General features: G+C 40.9%; 1 protein-coding gene across 2 annotated transcripts; it reads left to right on the forward strand.

The window, feature by feature from the left end:
- On the forward strand, positions 1–25052 carry LOC106572563 (adipolin). Of its 2 annotated transcripts, none has more exons than XM_014146857.2 (8): positions 1–1395; positions 19489–19593; positions 19813–19924; positions 20265–20452; positions 22304–22412; positions 22658–22751; positions 24451–24529; positions 24750–25052. In XM_014146857.2, the coding sequence occupies exons 1-8, from the start codon at positions 1222–1224 to the stop codon at positions 24846–24848; spliced, it is 960 nt and encodes a 319-aa protein (XP_014002332.1). In that variant the 5' UTR covers positions 1–1221; the 3' UTR covers positions 24849–25052. The 2 variants fall into 2 exon arrangements, with proteins under 2 accessions (XP_014002332.1, XP_014002331.1); XM_014146856.2 differs by having other exon boundaries at positions 5–1395; positions 20262–20452.
- Positions 25053–25395: the final 343 nt, after the last annotated feature.

The raw sequence follows: 25395 nt of genomic DNA on the forward strand, positions 1-25395 counted from the left end.
CTATGAGATAAAACAGAGACTGAACAAAACAGTGGGGTTGCCAATTCACTGATGAGAAAAATAGAGGCAGCTAGGGGAAGGTAAAAGAGAAAGGGAGAGAGAGAGAGAGAGAGAGTGATGATGAGCCTTCCTGTAAGCTCAGTCACAGAGAGAGAGAGCAACACAAAAGAAGTAGAAGAGCGGGAGAGAGAGAGAGAGTGTGGCGGAGCAAGCAAGCAACAGGGACCTACCACACACACAGACACAAACACAGTGCTCTCTGAGGTGAAACTGCACATGATTTTGTCACCCCAGAGCAGACGGACTGGGTTGATGAATGAACAGTAGTGAGTTATGTACAGCTGGGTGTACTGGACAGGGGAGACCGTGTTGCTAATACCCCTCAAAGTGTCTTTTACACCACTTTGAAGTTTTCTTTCCAGAGCTTCTGCTGCGGGGGACCAATTGTATACCCTTCAAGGAGAAAATAATAAAAGGAGGACCAAAGGCTAAGAAAATTGGACCATCTCCAACTCCCCTTTTTATTCTATGGCAAGTCCTGTGGGAACCATGTGTGAGGTGGACTGAGGGCTTGAATGCCAAGCAGCATTCTCTGAAGAAAATACAAACTCTTATGAGACTTCCACTGCACCCAACTATCGGAAAACTATGAGGAGGATCCATTGCTTAGTGTGAGCGAAAGAGCAAGAAAGAGGGGGATAGAGAACTCTACCATCCACTCCTATCTAAGGTTTTCCTCCCTCCCTTCCTCCCACCCACCCACCCACCCAACCTCAGCTTCAAACGCCCCCCCCCCAACCCCACAGAGCAGAAAGCATGAAAAATCACACTAATGGGTTTATTTGCTGTCAGATCTACGTCGATTTGTCATTCGCCGGGACCATTTCACTTGACACATTTCATAGTTGAGTAAGCTGCTTGGCTTTCTGGCTAGAGTTAGCTGTGCTCCAGCTCCAGCAACACTCTGCTGCCAGGCTCAAAGCTCATCAGGAAGAGAGCAGCAGGCAGCCAAACCAGGAGTCCTTCAGCCCTTATAGTCGTTGCAGTTCTCCAGTTTGCAGTCTAATCATCCTGTTTAGGGTCCTTTCATTTTTGTAATCAGGCAATAGCTTTATTCTTTCCAATTGTTGGACAGTTTGGGCAGACCATTGCGTCAGTTGTCCAAAGAGGCTTCTTCACACGGTTCCAGGGATATTTGGGTTGATTCAGTTTGTGTTTAAGATGTGGTGTGGGCCACTGGTTGTGCTGGCTGCGGTGTTCTGGACCCAGTGTGTCCTGCTGGAAGGGGTGGACGCCAAGAAGGAGAGGAAGAGGCCGAAGGAGACCCCCCCACAGCACACAGAGGCGTACAACGCTACTCTCTCCAACAGCGAAGAGGTCGGCGAGAGCACCAAGGTAATGCTTGATTTGAAACTAAAATGTGATCTTCACCAGTGGCTACCTCCAAACTCTAAGAAGCTTAGGACTATAAGGTTCCATCTGTAAAAAATATGATTCTGAGATGATTAAAGATCCGAACCCTCATTGGTTTGAATGGTGTCAGCAATTTCTATCTGGATTTTTTTTAACTTAACAACATGATTTAGGGTATTTATAGTACTATATAGGTAGAGAACATCGAACAGTACAAGGCTATGTCAATAACTACATTTGGATAAAAATGCAGATAGAACCCTATAGTCCCAAGCCCTCTCTGCTCTGTAGACCTGCTGGTGTATTTCAAACCTTATGGCTGAAATGTGTATATTTATTCTGACGATACAAGTGCTGAACATCGGAAGAAGGATTATGATTAGTATGTGGAATATGTTACTCACTTTATCAGTGGTATTTGATTGTAACTTTTGATTTTGATTACATGATCTGATAATTATCAAAGTACAGATTTAATAGAAAATACAATTGCATTAGTGCTACCAAAATTGAAACAACATAAAATAGAATAAAATGTTATTGGTCACATACACATATTTAGCAGATGATATTGAAGCAAAATGCTTTTCGTTCCTAGTGCTAAATCCTTTGCTAAATCATCTGATTGCATTCTATTAACCTTGGAATCTATTCTGAGTCAAATACCTGAGCTGAAATGTCTTCCCCTCAGTTTAAGGAGTGATAATTCACTTGTTAAATTATGGATTGCAATGGCTGGTGCTGGCAGATGACATGCTCCAACAGCATTATTTGGACTTGATTCATGTATAACTGGACTTGATTCAGGCTTAATGAATGTATAATCCATGTCCAATCAAATCAAAGTTTATTTATTGCATACACAGATTAGCAAATGTTGAAGCAGTGCAGTGAAATACTTGTGTTTCTAGCTCCAGCAGTGCAGTAAGTGTCTAACAGTACAATGCTAATACACAAATACAAAAGTAAGAAAAAACAATAAATTATGAAATATCAGAATGAACAATGTCAGAGTCCTGAATATAAATACGTGGTGTGTATTGAGAGTATTGACAATATATTGTATAAGTAGGAAAAGGTATTTACAGCAGTAGTTATATAGGAGATGAGTTATGTGGAGATTACAGTATGCACATATAATGTGAGTAATCAATTATCTTAATTTCTCTGAGATCAATTTACATTTCAAGAAAATAATGTTGCAGGAATGCTAATATCTTATCTGTTTCTAACTCCAGAAACATTTTCAGATCAATTAACATTACATAAACATGACTAAAGTGACCAGTGTTGAATGACTCTAAGGTGCAGTCTCTAAGGTGCAGTGTAGAGTAAAAAAATGTTGTATAGAGTGTTCTGTAGAGTGTTCCATAGAGAGAATGAGTGTAGTGATGTGGGCAGTTGCCAGCATAGAAGAGGTGTGCCCTACTGGGTCAAGCCTGAGAAAGTGAAGTGTCTGAAATGTGTGAAACCCTAAATGGATGCCTTCCTGAAGAATGTGTGGTATGTGGACATTTAAAGGCTGATCAATGCATCAATTAGTCCTCACTGCTGGCTGGGGGCAAGCACCAATTTCCCAGCTTATCAGTTTTAAGGACTGTTTATTGACAAATCAGCACTCGAGGGTTTGGATCATCATGAATTAGGGATAAGAAAATGTGACAGTGTAGTCTACATTCTCTAAATGTGTAGCCAAAGTATTTATTTAAAGATCAAATATGGACAGTAGTTCGGTAGTTTAAAAGGCTTAATGATTTGGCAAACAGATAGAAAAGTAGAGTTTTACACCAAAATATAATATATAAATAGCTTTGAAATAAACTGATGAAAAAGTTGAAAAAATATTGTTTCCATGTCCAAAAACAGCATTTGACCTTTCACATTCTTATTTATTGGTTTATGGCTGGTATTGCATATTTCCAGGGGTTTCCAAATAGGTATTTGTTTTGCTTTTAGCCCACCCATTGTGTTGGCATTCTCAAATAACCCTTGCTGCCCCATCCACTCAGTACCAGCCCTGCCTCCCTATCCAAGATCTACCAGTTTGTCTCTGCTCTGTTTTATTTGCCATAGAGTGAGGTCTTGTTTCTGTATTCTCAAGAAGAAGAACACATTATTCAGCCTTAGCATGTCTCATTGTGGCCTGGCTGTGTTTATTTGACTTGGTTTGCCCTGTAAAAGCAGAAGGCTATGAAGCATGACCTTATGTCAACCCCCAGGCCGCTGAAAACTGAGGACTACTGCACCCCACTGGGATATATCTGTTCTGTTCTCTCTCCCATCTATCTCACCGAGCCCAGGGTGTCTCTGTCTCCAAAGCCCCCATCCGTCCCTTCCATCTCCCCATGGTCCAGCAACAGGCCACAGGCAGACTGCCATGATGTAATTCCTGGGAAAGATAGGTGGGCAGATATTTAAAGAGCTTTGGCAATGCTGTTCCCAGCCCATTGATTCTGTCATTCACAGGGCCAGTCTGACTCCGCTATGTCTGGGACATCCGATAGGGGCGTTGCGGCCCCGAAAAACTGGGGCAGCGTGCCGTGTAAGCCCCTCACAAAGCCCCATAGAAAGGGTTCTGAAAGAGGACACCTCGACAAGGATTATCCCCCTGTGCCCCCCCCCCACTTACATTTTTCTCATCTTGTCTCCCACAATCTAAGGGTAATGACATAATCACTCCTAAGACCCTGTGTTATGCCAGATAGTGTCTCGGCCAAATACTGTCACTTCTAGTTGAGGACCCTGGGGTTTAGACTTTACATCTAAGGTTAAAAGTGGAGATGTTCAAGCTTGGACAATGCAACAAGACTTGTGTAGGCTACATAACACTCTTTTAGGCTACGGAACTTGAGCACGTCTTATTGTGCATTTTGTATGGACAATACATCAGCAAAATGTTATTCTATATCATCCGGAGTTCACTGAAAATGTGTCCAGTAAAAAACTAATAATATCTACTATGCCAGCTGCAAGCGGTGCTTGGATCCTTTATTTAATTTAATGCAGTTATTATGGTTTGTTCAAGTTTCACTTTATCCTCACATCTGTACCTGTAATGTCTTGGAGAAAACAACCTGCTTATTAGAGTTACATTATGATGGCAGGAGAACACCACCTTGTATCTTCAAACAAGCCAACCCGTTTATACATTTGCATGTTTTTCTTTTCTCTCATGCAGTGGAAAGTCTTCTTATGATGGCATTCATTTTGCATCTGGCCCAACCCCAGTGAGAGCTGTTGGCAGGGTGCAGCAGACCACATTCCTTCAGAGATTTTCCATTTGAAATTGATCACAGTTGAGGTGTGGAGTGTTGCACTGAGTGAAATCTGGTGAGATGATACCAAGCAGTAACTTTTTGCACCAAAATAACATTATGTCTGCTAAAATCGCTCACAGCGCTAGACAAGTTTTTCTTCTACCCTTCGTCATAGCATAGATGGGTCATCATCCACGATCCAATCTATCATGATTTCACTGACTAGCACAATAAATACAGTGTGAGGGCAGAACTACGGAAACAATATATCAATTTGCCACTTATTTCACTCCTTTCCAAAGTGCAGTGAAATCTGTCAGTGTGGAGCAGCAAAGGGCTCAGTCAGTCATGGCAGTAATGGAGGCAGTCAAGTCAAACATCACGCATAGCGTGTTGAGTAATGGTTAAGCAGTGCCCTGGGGGAGACTTGAGTTTCCCCTCTCTCATCCGAACACCATGCTTAATGAAGGAGTGTGTGGGACCGTTTGGATAGCCCAACACACAGGGGACTGGACCCATCCCACAGGAAACCCTTGGCCCACTCACACACTCAGAGATAGGCCACACACACACACACACACACACACACACACACACACACACACACACACACACACACACACACACACACACACACAAAAAAAAAAAATAATTGGGAACAGAGTTGGAACTGTAAATCGAGTGCGAACAAGGATACCCTTACTGTGTGAGGATGAGGCCTATCCTATGGGATGTTTTGTTTTATTACACATCTTAATGACCCTTGCTTACTTAATGCATTACACAATTGATTTATGCCCTCATTGAAATCCTGACAGACAGCCATAATACTAATAAACAGCCTTTTGTCATTACATCTGAAATCTTCAAATAAAATAAACTGCTAGGATGATATTCCCCTTGCGTTCCGTTTTGGGTGCCAGAAATACAACATTTCTGTTTTTACATATCAGAGAGGTTCTGTTTGGTTTGGATTTCCTGTCAGAAATCCCTTGATCTCGCCTGCTATGTTTTATGTGCTGGTCATGTTCCTCTACATCAGCTTCACATTGGGCTCTTGAAAGAAAGCAACATGATTTCACCGCAATCTACCAGAGATTTTAAGTATATTCTCTCCCATGTAAAGAATTGTCTGGGGTAGAATGCATTGCATTAATCATGAACAGATGATGATCTGTGCACCTAGTCCAAATGATTGTTAAAATCTTGGCAATCCTTGAATTACTTTTAGAGCCTTTGTTGTGATAATACATCAGTCCTATAGACATTTAGTAGGTGTTGAAGCGTGGGAGAATTTTGCATGTGTTCTCACATTTGCCTTTGCCTTTCACATGAACAATATATATATATATATATATATATACACACTGCTCAAAAAAATAAAGGGAACACTTAAACAACACAATGTAACTCCAAGTCAATCACACTTCTGTGAAATCAAACTGTCCACTTAGGAAGCAACACTGATTGACAATAAATTTCACATGCTGTTGTGCAAATGGAATAAACAACAGGTGGAAATTATAGGCAATTAGCAAGACACCGCCAATAAAGGAGTGGTTCTGCAGGTGGGGACCACAGACCACTTCTCAGTTCCTATGCTTCCTGGCTGATGTTTTGGTCACTTTTGAATGCTGGCCTGTGCTTTCACTCTAGTGGTAGCATGAGACGGAGTCTACAACCCACACAAGTGGCTCAGGTAGTGCAGCTCATCCAGGATGGCACATCAATGCGAGCCGTGGCAAGAAGGTTTGCTGTGTCTGTCAGCGTAGTGTCCAGAGCATGGAGGCGCTACCAGGAGACAGGCCAGTACATCAGGAGACGTGGAGGAGGCCGTAGGAGGGCAACAACCCAGCAGCAGGACCGCTACCTCCGCCTTTGTGCAAGGAGGAGCAGGAGAAGCACTGCCAGAGCCCTGCAAAATGACCTCCAGCAGGCCACAAATGTGCATGTGTCTGCTCAAACGGTCAGAAACAGACTCCATGAGGGTGGTATGAGGGCCCGACGTCCACAGGTGGGGGTTGTGCTTACAGCCCAACACCGTGCAGGATGTTTGGCATTTGCCAGAGAACACCAAGATTGGCAAATTCGCCACTGGCGCCCTGTGCTCTTCACAGATGAAAGCAGGTTCACACTGAGCACGTGACAGACGTGACAGAGTCTGGAGACGCGGTGGAGAACGTTCTGCTGCATGCAACATCCTCCAGCTTGACCGGTTTGGCGGTGGCTTTGTTGTGGTGTGGGGTGGCATTTCTTTGGGGGGCCGCACAGCCCTCCATGTGCTCGCCAGAGGTAGCCTGACTGCCATTAGGTACCGAGATGAGATCCTCAGACCCCTTGTGAGACCATATGCTGGTGCGGTTGGCCCTGGGTTCCTCCTAATGCAAGACAATGCTAGACCTCATGTGGCTGGAGTGTGTCAGCAGTTCCTGCAAGAGGAAGGCATTGATGCTATGGACTGGTCCGCCCGTTCCCCAGACCTGAATCCAATTGAGCACATCTGGGACATCATGTCTCGCTCCATCCACCAACGCCACGTTGCACCACAGACTGTCCAGGAGTTGGCGGATGCTTTAGTCCAGGTCTGGGAGGAGATCCCTCAGGAGACCATACGCCACCTCATCAGGAGCATGCCCAGGCGTTGTAGGGAGGTCATACAGGCACGTGGAGGCCACACACACTACTGAGCCTCATTTTGACTTGTTTTAAGCACATTACATCAAAGTTGGATCAGCCTGTAGTGTGGTTTTCCACTTTAATTTTGAGTGTGACTCCAAATCCAGACCTCCATGGGTTGATAAATTGGATTTCCATAGATTATTTTTGTGTGATTTTGTTGTCAGCACATTCAACTATGTAAAGAAAAAAGTATTTGATAAGATTATTTATTTCATTCAGATCTAGGATGTGTTGTTTAAGTGTTCCCTTTATTTTTTTGAGCAGTATATATATATTTTATTTTTTTCCTTCTCATATTCTGTGCTTTTCTACTTACAACTGGTTTTTAGTACCTCATAAAGTAAGTGAGCAGAGTACTTCCACAGAGACAGTGCTTAAACCAAACATAAATGAGCACTGTATTTATGTGGCAGAGTGGAACCACAAATGAGTGCACAAAGAGAAGCTCTCATGAGTATCTATCTACCTGGGGCATAACTCAGACCTGGGCTCAAATACTATTTGAAATCTTTCAAATACTTTTAGTGTTTGCTTTAGCCTGTCTGAACTGCCTGGTGGCCATTATCTGCATAGTTGGTTCTGTTGCAATAGGCAAGCTCAATCAAGGACAGGTCAAGTATTTTCAGAGCTTTATGATTCCTGTCTGTAAATGAAAAACACTTAATGAATGAAATATATTAATATTCATTATTTGAAATTATATTAAATTACATTTGAATCCAGGTCTGGCATACTTGTAGCTCAGTTTTCAGCTTGATATGGATGTGGAGCCAGAGTCTTTTTTAATGGTTTCTCTTACCTACCACAGATACCTGGGGAAAGAGCCACCACTGGAGCAATGTGAAGACTATAAGTTGTACACAAAGCAGGTGTGACAGCAATCAGACTCTCTTCAGCTTTTAGACTTTTTATGTTGAGAGCAAAGCACGGTTATTATTCCCTAGGAGATTTCATAAATACATTTGACTGTTTAAGTAGCTCTCTTACACTGGAAAGGAATGCACACTCAGTGTATGCATACATATACAGTACCGTAATTTCTGGACTATTAAGCGCACCTGAATATAACCTGCACCCACTGAATTTACTTTTTTAAATTTATTTTGAACATAAATAAGCCGCACATGTCTATAAGCCGCAGGTGCCTACCGGTACATTGAAACAAATTAACTTTACACAGGCTTTAACGAAACACGGCTTGTAACAAAAATAAATAGGCTTTAACGAAACACGACTTGTAACAAGAAATAAAAAATTAGCAGTAAGCTTTAGTTGTCTTTTTGCACTGAGTCAATTCCTCATGCTGCTGTTTCCAACGTCTTATCATCGACTCATTAAGACCAAGCTCCCGTGCAGCAGCTCTATTTCCTTTTCCAACAGCCAGATCAATCGCCTTCAACTTGAAAGCTGCATCATATGCATTTCTCCGTGTCTTTGCCATGATGAGGGTGACAAAATGACTACCGTAATCAGAATGATGGGAAGTTTGAGAGCGCTCGATTTAATCTAAACAGTTGTCACGGTTGTCGTAGGGTAAAGTGGACCAAGACGCAGAGGGGAAATGTGCACTCATCTTCTTTTTATTTAAATCGGACAAAGAAGGTAAACCAAAATAAATACGTACACAAAGAACACAACGACAAATAACAGGCCGGTAAGGCACAGAGCTATACACAGCACAATCTCCCACAAAATACCAACACAAACACATACCTATTTATAGGACCCTCAATCAGAGGCAACAAGAAAACACCTGCCTCCAATTGAGAGTCCAACCCCCAATTACCTAAACATAGAAATACAAATGACTAGACTAAACATAGAAATACATAAACATAGAACATTGCCCAAAACCCGGAATAATAAATCAAACACCCCACTAAACACACAACCACCCCGAACCACATAAAACAAATACCCCCTGCCATGTCCTGACCAAACTACAATAACAAATAACCCCTATTACTGGTCAGGACGTGACAACAGTAAACAAAAAAGTTGTTTGACCTTAACCCGTTAGGCAATTTCATTGGTCTAATGAAAGCTTCATGCCGCCAAAAAACAGAGCACGTCACAGAATGTGTTTTTTTGGAGAAAAGAAAGCGGGAAAAATCCATATTTATTTTATTTTATTTAACCTTTATTTAACCAGGAAGGGCTCATTGAGATTTAAAATCTCTTTTTCAAGAGCGTCCTGGCCAAGATAGGCAGCGCCAAGTCATTACAAAAATTACAGACAAACAACATGAAAAACTACAAGTAATCTAGTAAAAACCATAGAATTAACAAAGAATATAACAAAATCAAAAACTGCTTTTAAAAAACATTGACATGTCAGGGAATCAGTCTCAAGATCATTCATCAGTGATTTAAAAATACCAATCGGGACAAGTTCTTCCAGTTTAAAAGTATTTTGTAAGGCGTTCCAAGACGATGGCGCAGAGTACATAAAAGCCCTTTTACCAAATTCAGTTCGGACATTTGGAACAGTTAGCAGGATAAAATCCCGCGAACGAAGAGAGTACCAACCACATTTCTGAACAATAAAAATGCCCAAATAAAAAGGTAGTAAACCCAAAATGGCTTTGTAAATAAAAGTATACCAGTGACTGAGCCTACGAGTGACTAGAGAAGGCCAGCCAACCCTGGTATACAAAGTGCAGTGGTGCGTAAGGGTTTTGCAATTTAAAATAAATCTCAAAGTGCCATGCTAAAGGGTGTCAATTGATCTCAAACACTGAGCGGAAGCATTCTTATATAAAATATCCCCATAGTCTAGTAAAGGCATAAATGTAGCTGATACTAGCCTCCTTCTGGCTTCAAAAGAAAAACAAGCCTTATTCCTAAAATAAAATCCTAATTTCAGCTTCCATTTTTTTGTAAGTTGCTGAATATGCATTTTAAAAGAGAGGCCATCATCAATCAAAATTCCAAGATATTTATATGAGGTTACAACCTCAATCTCCTTGCCCTGACAGGTAGTAATAGGTGAAAGGTTCAGAGGTCTATTTCTTGCTTTAGAAAACACCAGTAGTTTAGTTTTGTCAGTATTGACGATAAGCTTCAATTGAGACAAGGTATGTTGAACAGTATTAAAAGCAGTTTGCAAGTTCTGGAAAGCTTTTGTAAGAGATGAAGCACAACAGTAAATAACAGTATCATCAGCATAAAAATGAAGTTGTGCATTTTGGACATTTTTGTCTAAATTATTTATATAAATAGTGAATAAGAGAGGACCGAGTACAGAGCCTTGGGGCACACCATTTAAGACAGACAATTTAACAGACCTAAGCCCGTCAAATTGAGTGCACTGAGTTCTATCAGACAGATAGTTAACAAACCATGCAACTGCATGCTCTGAAAGACCTACACTCGACAATCTCTGCCTTAGTATAGCATGATCAACTGTATCAAAAGCCTTAGAGAGATCAATAAAAAGTGAGACACAATGCTGTTTTTTGTCAAGAGCTTCAGTGATATCATTTAAAACCTTCATGGCTGCTGTAATTGTGCTATGCTTCTTCCTGAAACCCGATTGGTACATTGATAAAATAGAGTTAGTAAATAAAAACTCTTTTAGCTGTTCACTCACAAGGGTTTCAAGTATTTTCACCAGGGGTGACAGCTTTGAGATTGGCCTATAATTATTTAAAAGAGTTGGATCTCCCCCTTTTAAAAGTGGCAGGACAAATGCTGATTTCCAGATCTTTGGAATTTCATTACATTCCAGGGTTAGATTAAACAGATATGTAAGTGGTTCAGCTATGAAATCAGCTGCCAGATTTAAAAAGCAGGGATCCAAAAGATCAGGACCTGCAGGCTTTCTCTGATCTAAGGATTTCAGGGCTTTATGTACCACCTGCACTGAGAATGGCAAAAAGCTAAAAGTTTGACCAGCTCTCACTGGTTCATCCACACAAGGTTGTACAGAGACAGAGGACACTGAATCAAACAGCCTACCAGATGATACAAAGTGCTCATTGAAACAATTCAGCATTTCAGTTTTGTCATATATAGCAACAGAGTCCTTCAATACACATGACGGTAATTCATTAACATTACTGTTACCAGACATAGACTTAATAGCCTTCCAAAACTTTCTAGGGTCATTCAGGTTATCAGTGGTAACAGACATAAAATATTCAGACTTGGCCTTCCTAAGAAGAAAAGAACACTTGTTTCGTAACTGCCTAAAAACAAGCCAATCAGCATCAGAACACGATTTCCAATTTCCATATATTGGCCGCGTCATTGTTTAAGCCGCGAGGTTCAAAGCCTGGGAAAAAAGTTGCGGCTTATAGTCCGGAATTTATGGTATATGGCATGTTGACACTGTAGCAGTTGTTTTGTGGAAACAAGGAAAAGATAACACGAAGGCTACGCTATAGGAATATGTATACGTGCAGCATATGCACACATAGTGGGATTTCAAATTTGCTTGATCCTTTACAGTTGTATCGTTTTATAATTTGATAGCAAAGGCTCTGACGAAGGCCTTGAGGCCAATACGTAAAGCTTAAAAAAGAGCAGTGATACAAGCAAGAGCAGTGTCCAGGTTTCTTATTTTGTCTCATAATTTGGTAGCCCCCTCTAGATTTAAAGTGGAGTGTATGTTCTTGTGGTTTATATGCATAGGCCTACACTTTGCTCATATCCTAAACAACTTGTGTGTGACATATCTGCAAAGTTAAAGTGCAGGGTGTGTGCAGTGTGCACCAGTTGCGCCTGTTGCATGTCCAACCATATTTAGCGTTGTGGTAGTAAATCCTCTGTCTGTGAGGTGCATCAGGGGAGGACCAGGATGGATGGGATATTCTTTTGGAGGAAACGGGGGTGGATGCATGACAGTGGGGAAGCACGCAGGTTCTCCCTAGCCTAGCTCTAGCTGCAGCCTGAGAATCCCTGCCTCTCTGGATGGGCTAGGCCCTAGCTGCATTAGCCTCCTCCACCTTGCATGGATGTCTGCACAGGGGCTACAACGACTTAAAAACAAGAGATTAGGGACGCTTCTCCATCATCCTGTCCCATGTCAAACTATATCGGTACCTCTACCTGTTCACACAACATGCTAGCAACATTAGTAATAATCTTACAAGCTTTTTTTTTAGAGTGACTGGTGCACCCTGCTCTCACTGTTTGGTGGGTAAATCAAATCAAATAAAATCAAATTTTATTGGTCACATACACGTGTTTAGCAGGTGTTATTGTGGGTGTAGCGAAATGCTTGTGTTTCTAGCTCCAACAGTGCAGTAATATCTAACAAGTAATATCTAACAATACACAAATCTAAAGTAAAGGACTGGAATTAAGAATATATAAAGATTTGGACAAGCAATGTCAGAGCTGCATAGACTAAGATGCAGTAGAATAGAATACAGTATATACATATGAGATGAGTAATGCAAAATGTGTAAACATTATTAAAGTGACAAGTGTTCCAATTATTAAAGTGTTCAGTGATTTCAAGTCTATGTATATAGGGCAGCAGCCTCTAATGTGCTAGTGATGGCTATTTAACAGTCTGATGGCCTTGAGATATAAGCTGTTTTTCACTCTCTTGGAACCAGCTGTGATGCACCTGTACTGACCTCGCCTTCTGGATGATAGTGGATGGCAGTGGCTCGGGTGGTTGTTGTCCTTGATGATCTTTTTGGCCTTCCTGTGACATCGGGTGCTGTAGGTGTCCTGGAGGGCAGGTAGTTTGCCCTCGGTGATACGTTGGGCAGGCCTCACCACCCTCTGGAGAGCCCTGCGGTTGTGGGCGGTGCAGTTGCTGTACCAGGCGGTGATACAGCCCGACAGGATGCTCTTAATTGTGCATCTGTAAAAGTTTGTGAGGGTTTTAGGTGCCAAGCCAAATTTCTTCAGCCTTCTGAGGTTGAAGAGGTGCTGTTGCATCTTCTTCACCACACTGTCTGTGTGGGTGGAGCATTTCAGTTTGTCAGAAATGTGTACGCCGAGGTACTTGAAGGTTTTCACTTTCTCCACTGTGGTCAAGTCAGTGTGGATGAGGGGGTGCTTCCTCTGCCGTTTCCTAAAGTTCACAATCAGCTCCTTTGTTTTGTTTTACATTGGGTGAGAGGTTATTTTCCTGGCACCACACTCCCAGGGCCCTCACCTCCTCCCTGTAGGCTGTCTCGTTATTGTTGGTAATCAGACCTACTACTGTTGTGTCGTCTGCAAACTTGATGATTGAGTTGGAGTCGTGCGTGGCCACGCAATCATGGGTGAACAGGAAGTACAGGAGGGGGCTGAGCACGCACCCTTGCGGGGCCCCAGTGTTGAGGATCAGTGAAATAGAGGTGCTGTTTCCTACCTTCACCACTTGGGGGCTGGCCCGTCAGGAAGTCCAGGACCCAGTTGCACAGGGCAGGGTTCAGACCCAGGGCCTCGAGCTTAATGATGAGCTTGGAGGGTACTATGGTGTTGAATGCTGTGCTATAGTCAATGAACAGCATTCTTACATAGGTAAGCCCTGCAGTTAACGTTTCAAGATATTCTTTGTGTGCTGCAGGTATTTTGACTATACTAGTTGGTGCATGTCAAACAATATAATATGGCTAGTTAATAAGGATAATGACATGTTAATGAAAACAAGCTAAGAGTTATGGGCTATTCCAGTATGCCTACAGAAGAGCCGGCAATGGTCCTTAGTCAAAAGGATTCAGAAGCTGCCTACTATGTGGAGTGCTGTTCCAGATGAGTATCTTAACAGTTGTGGTTGTGTCTGCATCGCAAATGGCACCCTATTCCCTACATAGTGCACTACTTGCCATTTGTAATGCAGACTGTGTTTTGGATGGAATGTTGCCTTCCCCAGGGAATATTTCCCTCCCTTTATTGAAGAAAATAAATTCTACTTCATTTCATCAAACAAACTGTATCACAAACGTAAGGATTATCCATTGCGCCTCAAACAACTGTTTCCTGAATTATCATGATGATGATGTTTAATTGTCACATCAACTGGATGAGCACAGTGAAATGTGTTGTTTTACAGGGTCAGCCATAGTAGTACGACGCCCCTGGAGCAAATTAGGATTAAGTTCCTTGCTCAAGGACACATCGACAGATTTTTCACCTTGTCGGCTCGGGTATTCAAACCAGTGACCGTTCAGTTACTGTCCCAACTCTCTAACAGCTAGGCTACCTGCCAACCTGGACATGGACTTAATGAAGTTATAATTCAACTGCTACATAATTGTTGTAAAACTCAAATTCCATAATACATGTGTAACGACAGTTTTACTACACAGGTAGTACAGCTCTGCAAGCTTACGTGCAATGTTCATGGTATTGTAGAAGTATGTAGAAACTGAAAATTGTGATGTTTTTTTATACTGTCGTTGTGGTTACATATTTGTAAGTAAAATTAATTGCATTATCAGAATTGGGGCCTGTAGCAGTAGATATCATCATCTCAGTTGGAATAGAGCCCCCACCCCCAACAGTGTTTGATGTTCTGAGGAGTACCTTCAGTTTAACACCTTAAGAATGTCTAACACATTTTCCCAAATTGCCACTGGAGTGGTGTGCTCTCACAGCTGTTGAAAGACACAGCTATTGGATGGCACTCAAACAACAGCCGGGATCAAAGGGAAGAACAGACTGATACCTGTATCTATCCTCTACTCACTTTGTTCATGTGCTGTATGTGCTGATATAAAGGTATGTGAGTGAGAACATAGTTTATTTAGAGCCACACTCAATAGGAACTAGATTTAACATAACTGACATTTTTTCTATTTCGTCATGCTATGATTTTCATTTCTCTGTGTAAAGACCTTCATCTAGGGCATATTCAAGATAGTTTCACTAAGGTACAATGAATCATAATTTCTTGTCAAGCTGTGGGAAGCACCACCACCTATCATCACTATTGGATGTCATGGTAGCAGAAATATGATGCCCACCTGTGTGTAGCAGTGTGAAGCCCGATCAATGAAAGTCAGAATAAAATTCAGATCTTAAAATCCTCATGAGGTATTGCTTTATTGCTACGCTACTGTAGCAACTCTCATGATATTTTGTGTTACACACTGAATAAAAGTCTCAAAAAAAGTTGGAACAGTGATTTGCGCAATCTTGTTTTTTAGTTTGAATAACAGTAATAATTATCTTGGTTACAGCTGGGCCAACTTCCTAAAATTGAGAAAATCCTTTAGGGCACGGTTTTAATCGCTTAATTACAATGGCGTGTGCTAACAACACAAGACGATAACAAGCAGAACGAGAGGGCTGCTTTCCTGGCAGTGCTATGCTGCCTTTTTTTTATTATCACACAGGGAATAGCTAAGATACACTACCAGTTAAAGGTTTGGACACACCTACTCGTTCCAGGGGTTTTCTTTATTTGTATTATTTTCTACATTGCAGAATAATAGTGAAGATATCAAAACTATAAAATAACACATATGGAATCATGTAGTGACCAAAAAAGTGTTAAACAAATCAAAATGTATTTTATATTTGAGATTCTTCAAAGTAGCCACCCTTTGCCTTGATGACAGCTTTGCACGCTCTTAGCATTCTCTCAACCAGCCTCATGAGGTAGTCCCCCCGAATGCATTTCAATGAACAGGTGTGCCTTGTTAAAAGTTAATTTGTGGAATTTCTTTCCTTCTTAATGCGTTTGAGCCAATCAGTTGTGTTGTGACAAGGTAGAGGTGGTATACAGTTGATAGCCCTATTTAGTAAATGACCATGTCCATATTATGGCAAGAACAGCTCAAATAAGCAAAGATAAATGACAGTCCATCATTACTTTAAGACATGAAGCACAGTCAATACGGAAAACTTCAAGAACTTTGAAAATTTCTTCAAGTGCAGTCGCAAAAACTATCAAGAGCTATAATGAATCTGGCTCTCATGAGGACCGCCACAGGAAAGGAAGACCCAGAGTTACCTCTGCTGCAGAGGATAAGTTTATTAGAGTTACCAGCCTCAGAAATTGCAGCCCAAATAAATGCTTCACAGAGTTTAAGTAACAGACACATCTCAACATCAATTTGTTCAGAGGAGACGGCGTGAATCAGGCCTTCATGGTCGAATTTATGCAAAGAAACCACTAATAAAGGACACCAATATGAAGAAGAGGCTTGCTTGGGCCAAGAAACATGAGCAATGGACATTAGACTGGTGGAAATCTGTCCTTTGGTCTGATGAGTCCAAATGTAAGATTTTTGGTTCCAACCGCCATGTCTTTGTGAGCCGCAAAGTAGGCAAATGGATGATCTCCGCATGTGTGGTTCCCACTGTGAAGAATGGAGGAGGAGGTGTGAGGGTGTGGGGGTGCTTTGCTGGTGACGCTGTCTTTGATTTATTTAGAATTCAAGGCGCACTTAACCAGCATGGCTACCACAGCATTCTGCAGCGATTACGCCATCCCATCTGGTTTGCGCTTCAGTGGGACTATCATTTATTTTTCAACAGGACAATGACCCAAAACACACCTTCAGTCTGTGTAAGGGCTATTTGACCAAGAAGGAGAGGAGAGTAATAGAGTGCTGCATCAGATGACCTGACCTCCACAATCACCCGACCTCAACCCGATTGAGATGGTTTGGGATGAGTTGGACCGCAGAGTGAAGGAAAAGCAGCCAATAATTGCTCAGCATATGTGGGAACTCCTTCAAGACTGTTGGAAAAGCATTCCAGGTGAAGCTGGTTGAGAGAATACCAGGAGTGTGCAAAGCTGACATCAAGGCAAAGGGTGGCTACTTTGAAGAATCTCAAATATAAAATATATTTAGATTTTTTTAACTCTTTTTTGGTTACTACATGATTCTATATGTGTTATTTCAAGGTTTGATGTCTTCACTATTATTCTACAATGTAGAAAATAGTAAAACTAAGGAAAAACCCTTGAATGAGTAGGTGTGTCCAAACTTTTGACTGGTACAGTATATAATTATAAGTTGCATGTTTGGGCTTACTTGAGTTGGTCTGAAAAAAACACATAAGATGATATACGTATGACATCAATATGAAAGGAGAGGTGCAGAAGAGGTGCAGTTCTTTTGAGTCCTTAGGTATTAACAGTCAAGCGTAGCGTTAAGCTCCGTGTTTTGTGCCTTACTCTGTTGTCAATGTTCAGCGTGCATCACTTCAATCAAACAGAGTTGTCAGAGAGGCTCTTCAGTGGTGATCGTCAGTGTTTAAATCATCACACTCATTAAACTTGTAAAGTGTAGCTTATGGAATAGATGTTTAAGATTTTCATTTTTTTACACCATCTCAAATTCAAAAGATTTTTCATGTGCTCTTGTAAGGTTTGTATGAAAGTGAGAGATATTAAGACAGAATTTATATGCAGCATGAATGGTAAAAGAAAGAAAAGGATTCAGTAAAATTAACTGGCTGTGTTGCGGTGTTGTGGAAAAAATGTGGCAGATTATGCAGTAACAGTATCTTTGGCTTGACAAAATCTGTCTGCCTTTTATCTGTCTCCAGGCTTCAAAAGCACAACAAAAACCCACAGACATCCAACATGCAGGAGGCACTGTGTTACTTAACTTGTTTATTTTGTCTGCTGTCACAAGGAAAGAGAAAAGGGAGAAGACGCAGAGAAAAAAAAACACAAACCCCAAATTTGAAACCTTTTTCATTCTAGAATATTGAAGACAAGACAAACAATGGGTTACTTTGTTACTGTTGAATATAACGAAGGGCGAGTCTCTATTTCTGTGAAGAAAAGGCGGCATGTTAGTTTTGCAGATAAGTGATCCGTGTCCTCCTGCCAAACCTAAACAAATTCCATTTCAGACAGCTCACCTTCATGGCTCGTCCTAATCTCCTCTTCTATCTCCGCCACAGTCACTTGACATTTGGGGAGGAGGAAGGAGGGCTTTGCTTGGGGAGGATTCAAGGCATTTGCGGTTATTGGAATTCACACAACTAGGGTTAGAATGATTGGGTGGCAGAGGCCTTTCATTTGGATCAAGGTAACATGTCAGGAGGTTTTTTTTATCAACAAAAGGATGACATCATCACACATTCAGAATCCCTGCATATCAAGCAAAGGTCTACAATCATCATCACTAACATAAGGCAATGAACTTTACTGGCAAATCAATTTCACCAGCCGCTGTTGACATTTATGGCATGCCACTATATTTATTATCATATTCAATACAGTCATTACACTCCTGATATACTGTAAGTATGTTTGTAGGTATAGGTGAAAGTGTTGTTGGGTGTTTATAAATGTTGTTGTAGACTAATTGGGCACTAAAATAGCCCATGGATAGAGATGTTTTACATGGTCCTGAATGCACAGTATGATCATGGAAATGTCCATGTGTTGAAAAAATCCCTTGAGACGTCTTGTTTATTTTCCTCTGACCCTATTGGGCAAATAATAATTGACGTGGCACCTGAGTGAATTATCTGGAGAGAAAAAACAAGCAAAAAGGGAAAGTCTTGGACAGAAAAAGTGACTGAACATAGTTGGCAAAGTGAAAGGTATGACACAAAAAGGCTTATTCTCTCTCTCTGAAATGGCAGTAGACCGGCAAGGAGAGACAGGGAGAGAGAAAGAAAGAGAGTTCACTTCATAGTGTGACCTGCCTTGATGTCTGGCACCATTTAATAGTATCTTAAGGCAAGATTTTCCAATTATGGTTGGTAAGCAGAAAATATGACTCATTGGATTCAGTTACTTAGTTACAATACTTTGCATTGTGTGACAGTGGGCGAAATGATTCCAGCCTGAAATATCTGATGAATCTTGCAATTAGCACTGCTCTCCTCAAAGAGCATTTGTTATTGAGGAATACGAACACAGTGTAACAGTTTGGGGCTAGCTTGATTCTAAGTACATTCTGCCCGCACCCTTTTTCCCACTTTATTTTACTAGGCACTTGTTTAGTGCTCACTATTAATCAGCCAGGCAAATTCAACTACATCTGGCTCTCTTTGGTGTCTCATTGATTCATAGTAGGCCTGTGTTCAAAGCATAATCCTAAATGCCAACATGGTATTCATTCATTCAACTGTGTTCATTCCAAAATCAGACCTTAAAAGTGGTCTAATATCAGGAGTCCAACCGTGTCCCATGCCATCTTATGTTTAGATCCAGCTATGCCGTCTATTTGAATGAAAAACATTTCATGGGTTTTCTCTCTCATGTGTCTAATAGATTCCTGACAACCAGAGAGTAGATCCCCTGGGATCATGGATGGACTTTGTGAAACGACCCGTAGACAACTTCCCTGGGAAATGTCGCAAACGCAAAAGGCCACTGGTAAATATAACAATGTCTTCAGTAATGGTTCAAATAAGCTAGCTGATCAAGCACTGGTCCGTTCATTACATTGGTCACGAAGCATCTAGTACGATACATAAGTAGAATATTGATCGTTTTAATATTGAAACAACTTTCTGTGTCAAATCATGTGTAGAGTATATGTATGATGATCCTATATTATTATGTGATGTGTTATTATTTCCTGATCTCTGTCAGCCAGGACCACCAGGTCCTCCTGGTCCTCCAGGCCCCCAGGGGCCTCCTGGATTCCCCGGGGCAGAGGTCACCCAGGAGGTCCTCCTCCAGGAGTTCAAAGAGATGATAAAAGGTAATATCATATAAAGTCATAAAATGTCATATAAAGACACAACATGTTATAAAGTCTGATCTGGTCCTTCGCTGAGTATAAAAATACATGTTGATTCCAAAACATTGGTGATTGATCAACTGCTACTGCTGATGGATCATTGTTTCTGTGAAGGCTGAAGTATTTCATTAGTAACTGACCATCCGGGGTAGATATCAGGTCTGAGTGACTGCAAACTCACTACTCTATTGCTGTACTGTAGTACTCAGAGAAAGTTGTTCCTATAGTTCAAAGTCAAGTCCATGTTCTTGTCATCTTTCTAGTTGAGATTCCCATATTCCTTCTGTGTTTTCACCAGAAGCTACAGAGAGGAGAGCTGCTGCAGTGGTCAAGCAGAGCAGTACCAGTCCTAGTCAGATACCCATGGCCCTCATTGCCCTGGAAGGAATGACCTCTTACAGGAGGATAGAGGAAGCCTTCCACTGTAAACTCATAGGACCTGTGGTTGTCGACAAGAAGACACTGATGGAGCTACAAAACTTTCAGACGGTACGTTTTGGAGGAACAATTGAGAAGTTTGTAAAGAATGTAGGAATTTGTGAAGTATTTGGTCACCCCCTTGACCATCTTCTTTATCCTCTTGTCTTACTCACCATTAAGCCGTCTATTAATCTCCACAATCACTTTTCTTTCTTTCTATTTTCTTTCTTTTAACTTTGTTTTAACCGCAGGTTTGAAGTTTTAACCAGCAATGATTCTGGTTATATCCACCTGATGTATAAGAATGAAGCCAGGAATCTTAAGGGATCACCCCTTCCCTAAAGTCTGACAAAGCAGTACCATGCTTTGAGTTTAGACTGGCTTCTTAGTCCTTAGTAAAAAAATATCTCCTTTTACAACGCTCCACATCACTTTCTGGGTGGCATACAAAAGGCACTCTGTCTGTGACTTGGAATATGGTGCGGAGTGGACAAAAATAGACACTGTTTGAAACGGCATGATGTAGAGGAAGAACTATTCTCTGGGACATTCTGAGGCGGGAGGTTAAGAGTAGACAAATCAAATAAAAAATATTAATCACATAGACAGGTTACAGCAGGTATAAAATAAATAATTTCATCAAAATAACGTTTATAATGAAACATTTTATACAATGGGTTACCAACATATCCATATAATGATTGACATATTTTCATTAAAAACGTTATTTTGATGAATTTATTCATACTATTTCATCCTTCCACAAGATATAGTCCCGACAAAAATCTAGGGTTGCTACCCAAGCTGGCTGGTTGTTCATTCTATCGGTTCGGATGCTAGAGGTGCGACCCAGTCGTTTAGTCTTTTTGTTCTGTATCTATGTGTCGCGACCCAGTCGTTCGTTCTAAATGTTACATTGCCATACTGGCTGGCAATATTCTTATCCCTTACTTGCTAGCTAGCCAACTATGGCCAGAATAACAGCAAAGTAGCTGCATTTGCATTTGTTTAAGCTGTTTTCTAGTGAAATTTATTTGGATACATCCATAACAATGAGCTAATGAGGAGCGATTTCGCCTGGCATAGATAATGTGCTCACTCGTCAGGACACTGTTGTTCAGAGGAGTTAGCCAACAACACAGCTAACACAATCACATCAAACTGAAGCTGGAAAGACTGCAAACTAGCTGCACTTCATTTCGTTTTACCTGTTTTCTATTGACATTTCTTTGTATATATTCAAAAAAATGATGCCAGCTGATTCATGATTTAGACTGACTGAGAAAAGCTGCTTGCCTGTCTGTCCCCTCCTGACTCCCATCACGTTCATTACTATGGGACAGCTGGAGATCAAATTTGAATATTGAAACAATGTTGAAAATGTCAGGGAGACACACAGCAAGGTTTATAGAAATCTCTGCTGTTGAAAACTAAAAACAAATTTAGTCTAAAAGAAATGTGAGATAATGTGTAGATGCTTTTATAGTGGAGATCATAAGTTGCCTGGCTGGACTGATGAGACAGTGGATTGCACAGTCAGATGGAACAGAGTAAATAGGCATTTTAACGTCATAGATTTAGCCGGTGGTAACTTGTGGATTAGACACCGGCTGGAATGCGGTTTTCACCAATCAGCATTCAGGATTAGACCCACCCATTGTATAAGTAGTAATAATGGACTGTGTTACACTGTATTTACATATATAAAGTGGGTAGTGACTTAGTTAGGCAACGGAATAAATAGCTAGTATTCCAATGTCTGTTGGAAAAGGATTATTTGCTCGGGGTTCCCTTTGGCAGACATACATTTACATTTTCTAGCTCCTCCATTCACTTTAGCTAGATATCAATTGAGCCCAAATTATCTGTGAGTCATTGTACAACTCCATTCTGCAAGTCACATTGTATTTGTCCTTCCAGCTTCCTGCTAAAGGTGCCTTCCTCAGAGGGACAGGAATGGACCAATCCACAGGACGATTCACAGCTCCCGTCACAGGGATCTACCAGCTCTCTGCTAATGTTCATATTGGTACGGAATGTTTCTCTACTTTAGGGAAACCCAATTATCAAGGAAACATCTTGGGAAATGTATTGATTTGGAAGTTGAATATCAAATATCAAGACAATGCATGAGGGGCATTGAGGCACAATTTATTCAGAGATTTTTGCTAAAATATTGTACATCTTCAGAGGACTCTGTGACCTTTTCTTCAGAGAGGTGTTTCTGAGCTGGATAATGTAGAACCTCAGAGTAACTCTGTTTCCTCCCTGAAGACCACAACGAGGTAAAGAGGAGTAAGAGTCAGCTGAGAGCCAGAGATAATGTGCGAGTGCTGATCTGCATCGAATCCCTGTGCCATCGATATACGTGAGTAGGCCTACCCTCAGTCCCAGTCTATTGATCGTCTACCGTTTATCAACAAATCTGCATGATGAAGTTTGAAAATGCCTCCAATATCTAGTCACCCTATGAAACAAACTCAAATGAGTCCACTCCACACGTTTTCACCTTGGCATATGATCCTGGCATGAAGACCATATGGTTCTTATTTGTTCAGTCTTTTGCAACGCTGTTACATGGAATGAGGTAAAAACTATCCCTGACAACAACAACAAAAAATATCATAACCATTTTTTTCTTTCCCCCAATTAGAGTTAGCTAATCTGTTATTGTCTGCCAGGTCAGGCTTTCTGATGTGTTGTTAAGGCATTATATTGACAGCAGTCATTGAATCCGTGCCTGATAATCAGTGTTTAATGCCAGTTTTACTTTTTCTAGTATTTACGAGCTGTTTAAGATGTTGTCTATTATACATTGTGTGGAACCAGTTAGGCATTTCCTGTGTTAAAGTGGAACACGTCTTTAAAGGAAATGTCCTCTCACCCCTTCTCCTGGTCCCTGTCGCCTCTAAATTCTTTATAGACTCACCTTTGACGCCTGGGACACCATGCTGCTTCCAGCACCACAGGCCAGGGTCGTATTAATTTGAGCAAATTGTAGGAAAACATTTTACTATGAAAAAATGTAAAGGAACATTACTTATTGGACATTTGGTGCCTATTGAACACAACCCTGAATAGATACATTTTATTTTTGGGATGTGTGAAGGATGACGAGAACCAACAACAATATTACACACTCGTTTGTAGATACCAGAATATTTCACAGTCGTTTGTAGATACCAGAATATTTCACACTCGTTTGTAGATACCAGAATATTTCACACTTGTTTGTAGATACCAGAATATTTCACACTTGTTTGTAGATACCAGAATATTTCACACTCGTTTGTAGATACCAGAATATTTCACACTCGTTTGTAGATACCAGAATATTTCACACTCGTTTGTAGATACCAGAATATTTCACACTCGTTTGTAGATACCAGAATATTTCACACTCGTTTGTAGATACCAGAATATTACACACCCATTTTGGGTGATACGAGTACTGTTGTTCATATATTTTTGCCATTTCTGTTTATATAAAGTAAGCAAAATAATGTTTTACGAACGGTACCCAATATCTCCAGAATATGTCAAGGCCTACAACCTTGCTTCACAACCTGGTATTATCAAAAACAATTATAAATAATATTGTTGTGATGGTTACCTTACCACGAAAAAGTGGGTTCATTGTTGTTGCTTTTCCACCCCAAAGCCTCCAGCCTGTCTGGCTCTCCCACACATGAAAATGCAGAGAATGTAAAATGAGCCTCATTGCGATGGCAGTTAAGTGAAGACAAACATGATTGATTCACCATAAAAATGCAGCGTTTTCCACTAAACAGGAGCCAGTGGTCTCAGCAGGAGCTGCAACATTACTGTCTACACTGCAGACTTCATTAAAGGCTCACTGTAATGATGATGATGATTCAAGACTCAAAATTAAGCAATGACATGTTTATTTCATGTGTACGAAAACACATTTTGCATGAAATATCATGCAATTCAACAATTTTATTTCATAACGTGTTAGGTGTGTATAGATATAGTAAAGTTATTTTGAACAAACGTAAAGATCATGATTAATTAACATTTGTTGTCTGTTTTGCTCTTCATCACAGGTCGTTAGAGATGATTGTTGGATTGGAAAGTAACAGCAAGATCTTCACAGTGTATGTGCAAGGGTTGCTGGAGCTACAGGTGGGCTTACATTTATCAAACTAATCATCACAACGCTTGGCATGAAGATTTTCCAATAGGGTCAAACTGAATATAGAGTAAGATATTGCCCCCCAAAAAGCCTTTAAGAAGTGTTATGAAGTACAATTACTTCTTAACACTATAAGGGGTTTTAATATCACAATAGCAAAACAATCAGTCATTATATTACTGTATTTAAAATGTTATTGTATCTCCTCAGATTGGACAGTACACCTCCATATTTGTGGACAATGGTGCTGGGGCATCCATCACAATACAGAATGGCTCTGACTTCATGGGGATGTTGCTGGGTGTATAGCCTCCCGCCCTGCCGTTGGGGCTGGGGGTATTCCTTCCCTCTTCCCATTGGACACCAGGGCCCTGGCCATGCAAGGCATCTGTCTTACCTGTATCTGATTGGATTACTAACAGATGCTATCTGCCAATCCCCATCCATGGAGGAGAAAGCAAAAGGCATGAGCAGCATTTGCAGCCATTGAACTTCTCTACTTGGCGTATCCTGGAAGAACCGTTTTGAAAGCTAATGGACTGTGTCTCTCCCCAGACACCATGAAAGCAAGCACTCCTATGGGCCAAGAAAGACACTTGTGCATACCAACAGACAATCCTAATAGACAAGACTTCACATCTTCAAATCACTCAATGAACATTTTGAATTTGAGAAAGAAAAAACAAACAAATCACATACGTATTTTTAAAACAGTAATAGCCTCATAGGAAAAATGCTATAATGAATATCATTCATGAAATTGAAAGGTTTTTATTAATCTCTTTAATGGAATGGCAGTAGCTAAGAAAGTACAGTACATAGACTCTGTGAGTGTGTATAAACACTGGATGATGCA

This window comes from Salmo salar, chromosome ssa15, assembly GCF_905237065.1.
Source record: "Salmo salar chromosome ssa15, Ssal_v3.1, whole genome shotgun sequence".
Taxonomy (NCBI): Eukaryota; Metazoa; Chordata; class Actinopteri; order Salmoniformes; family Salmonidae; genus Salmo; species Salmo salar.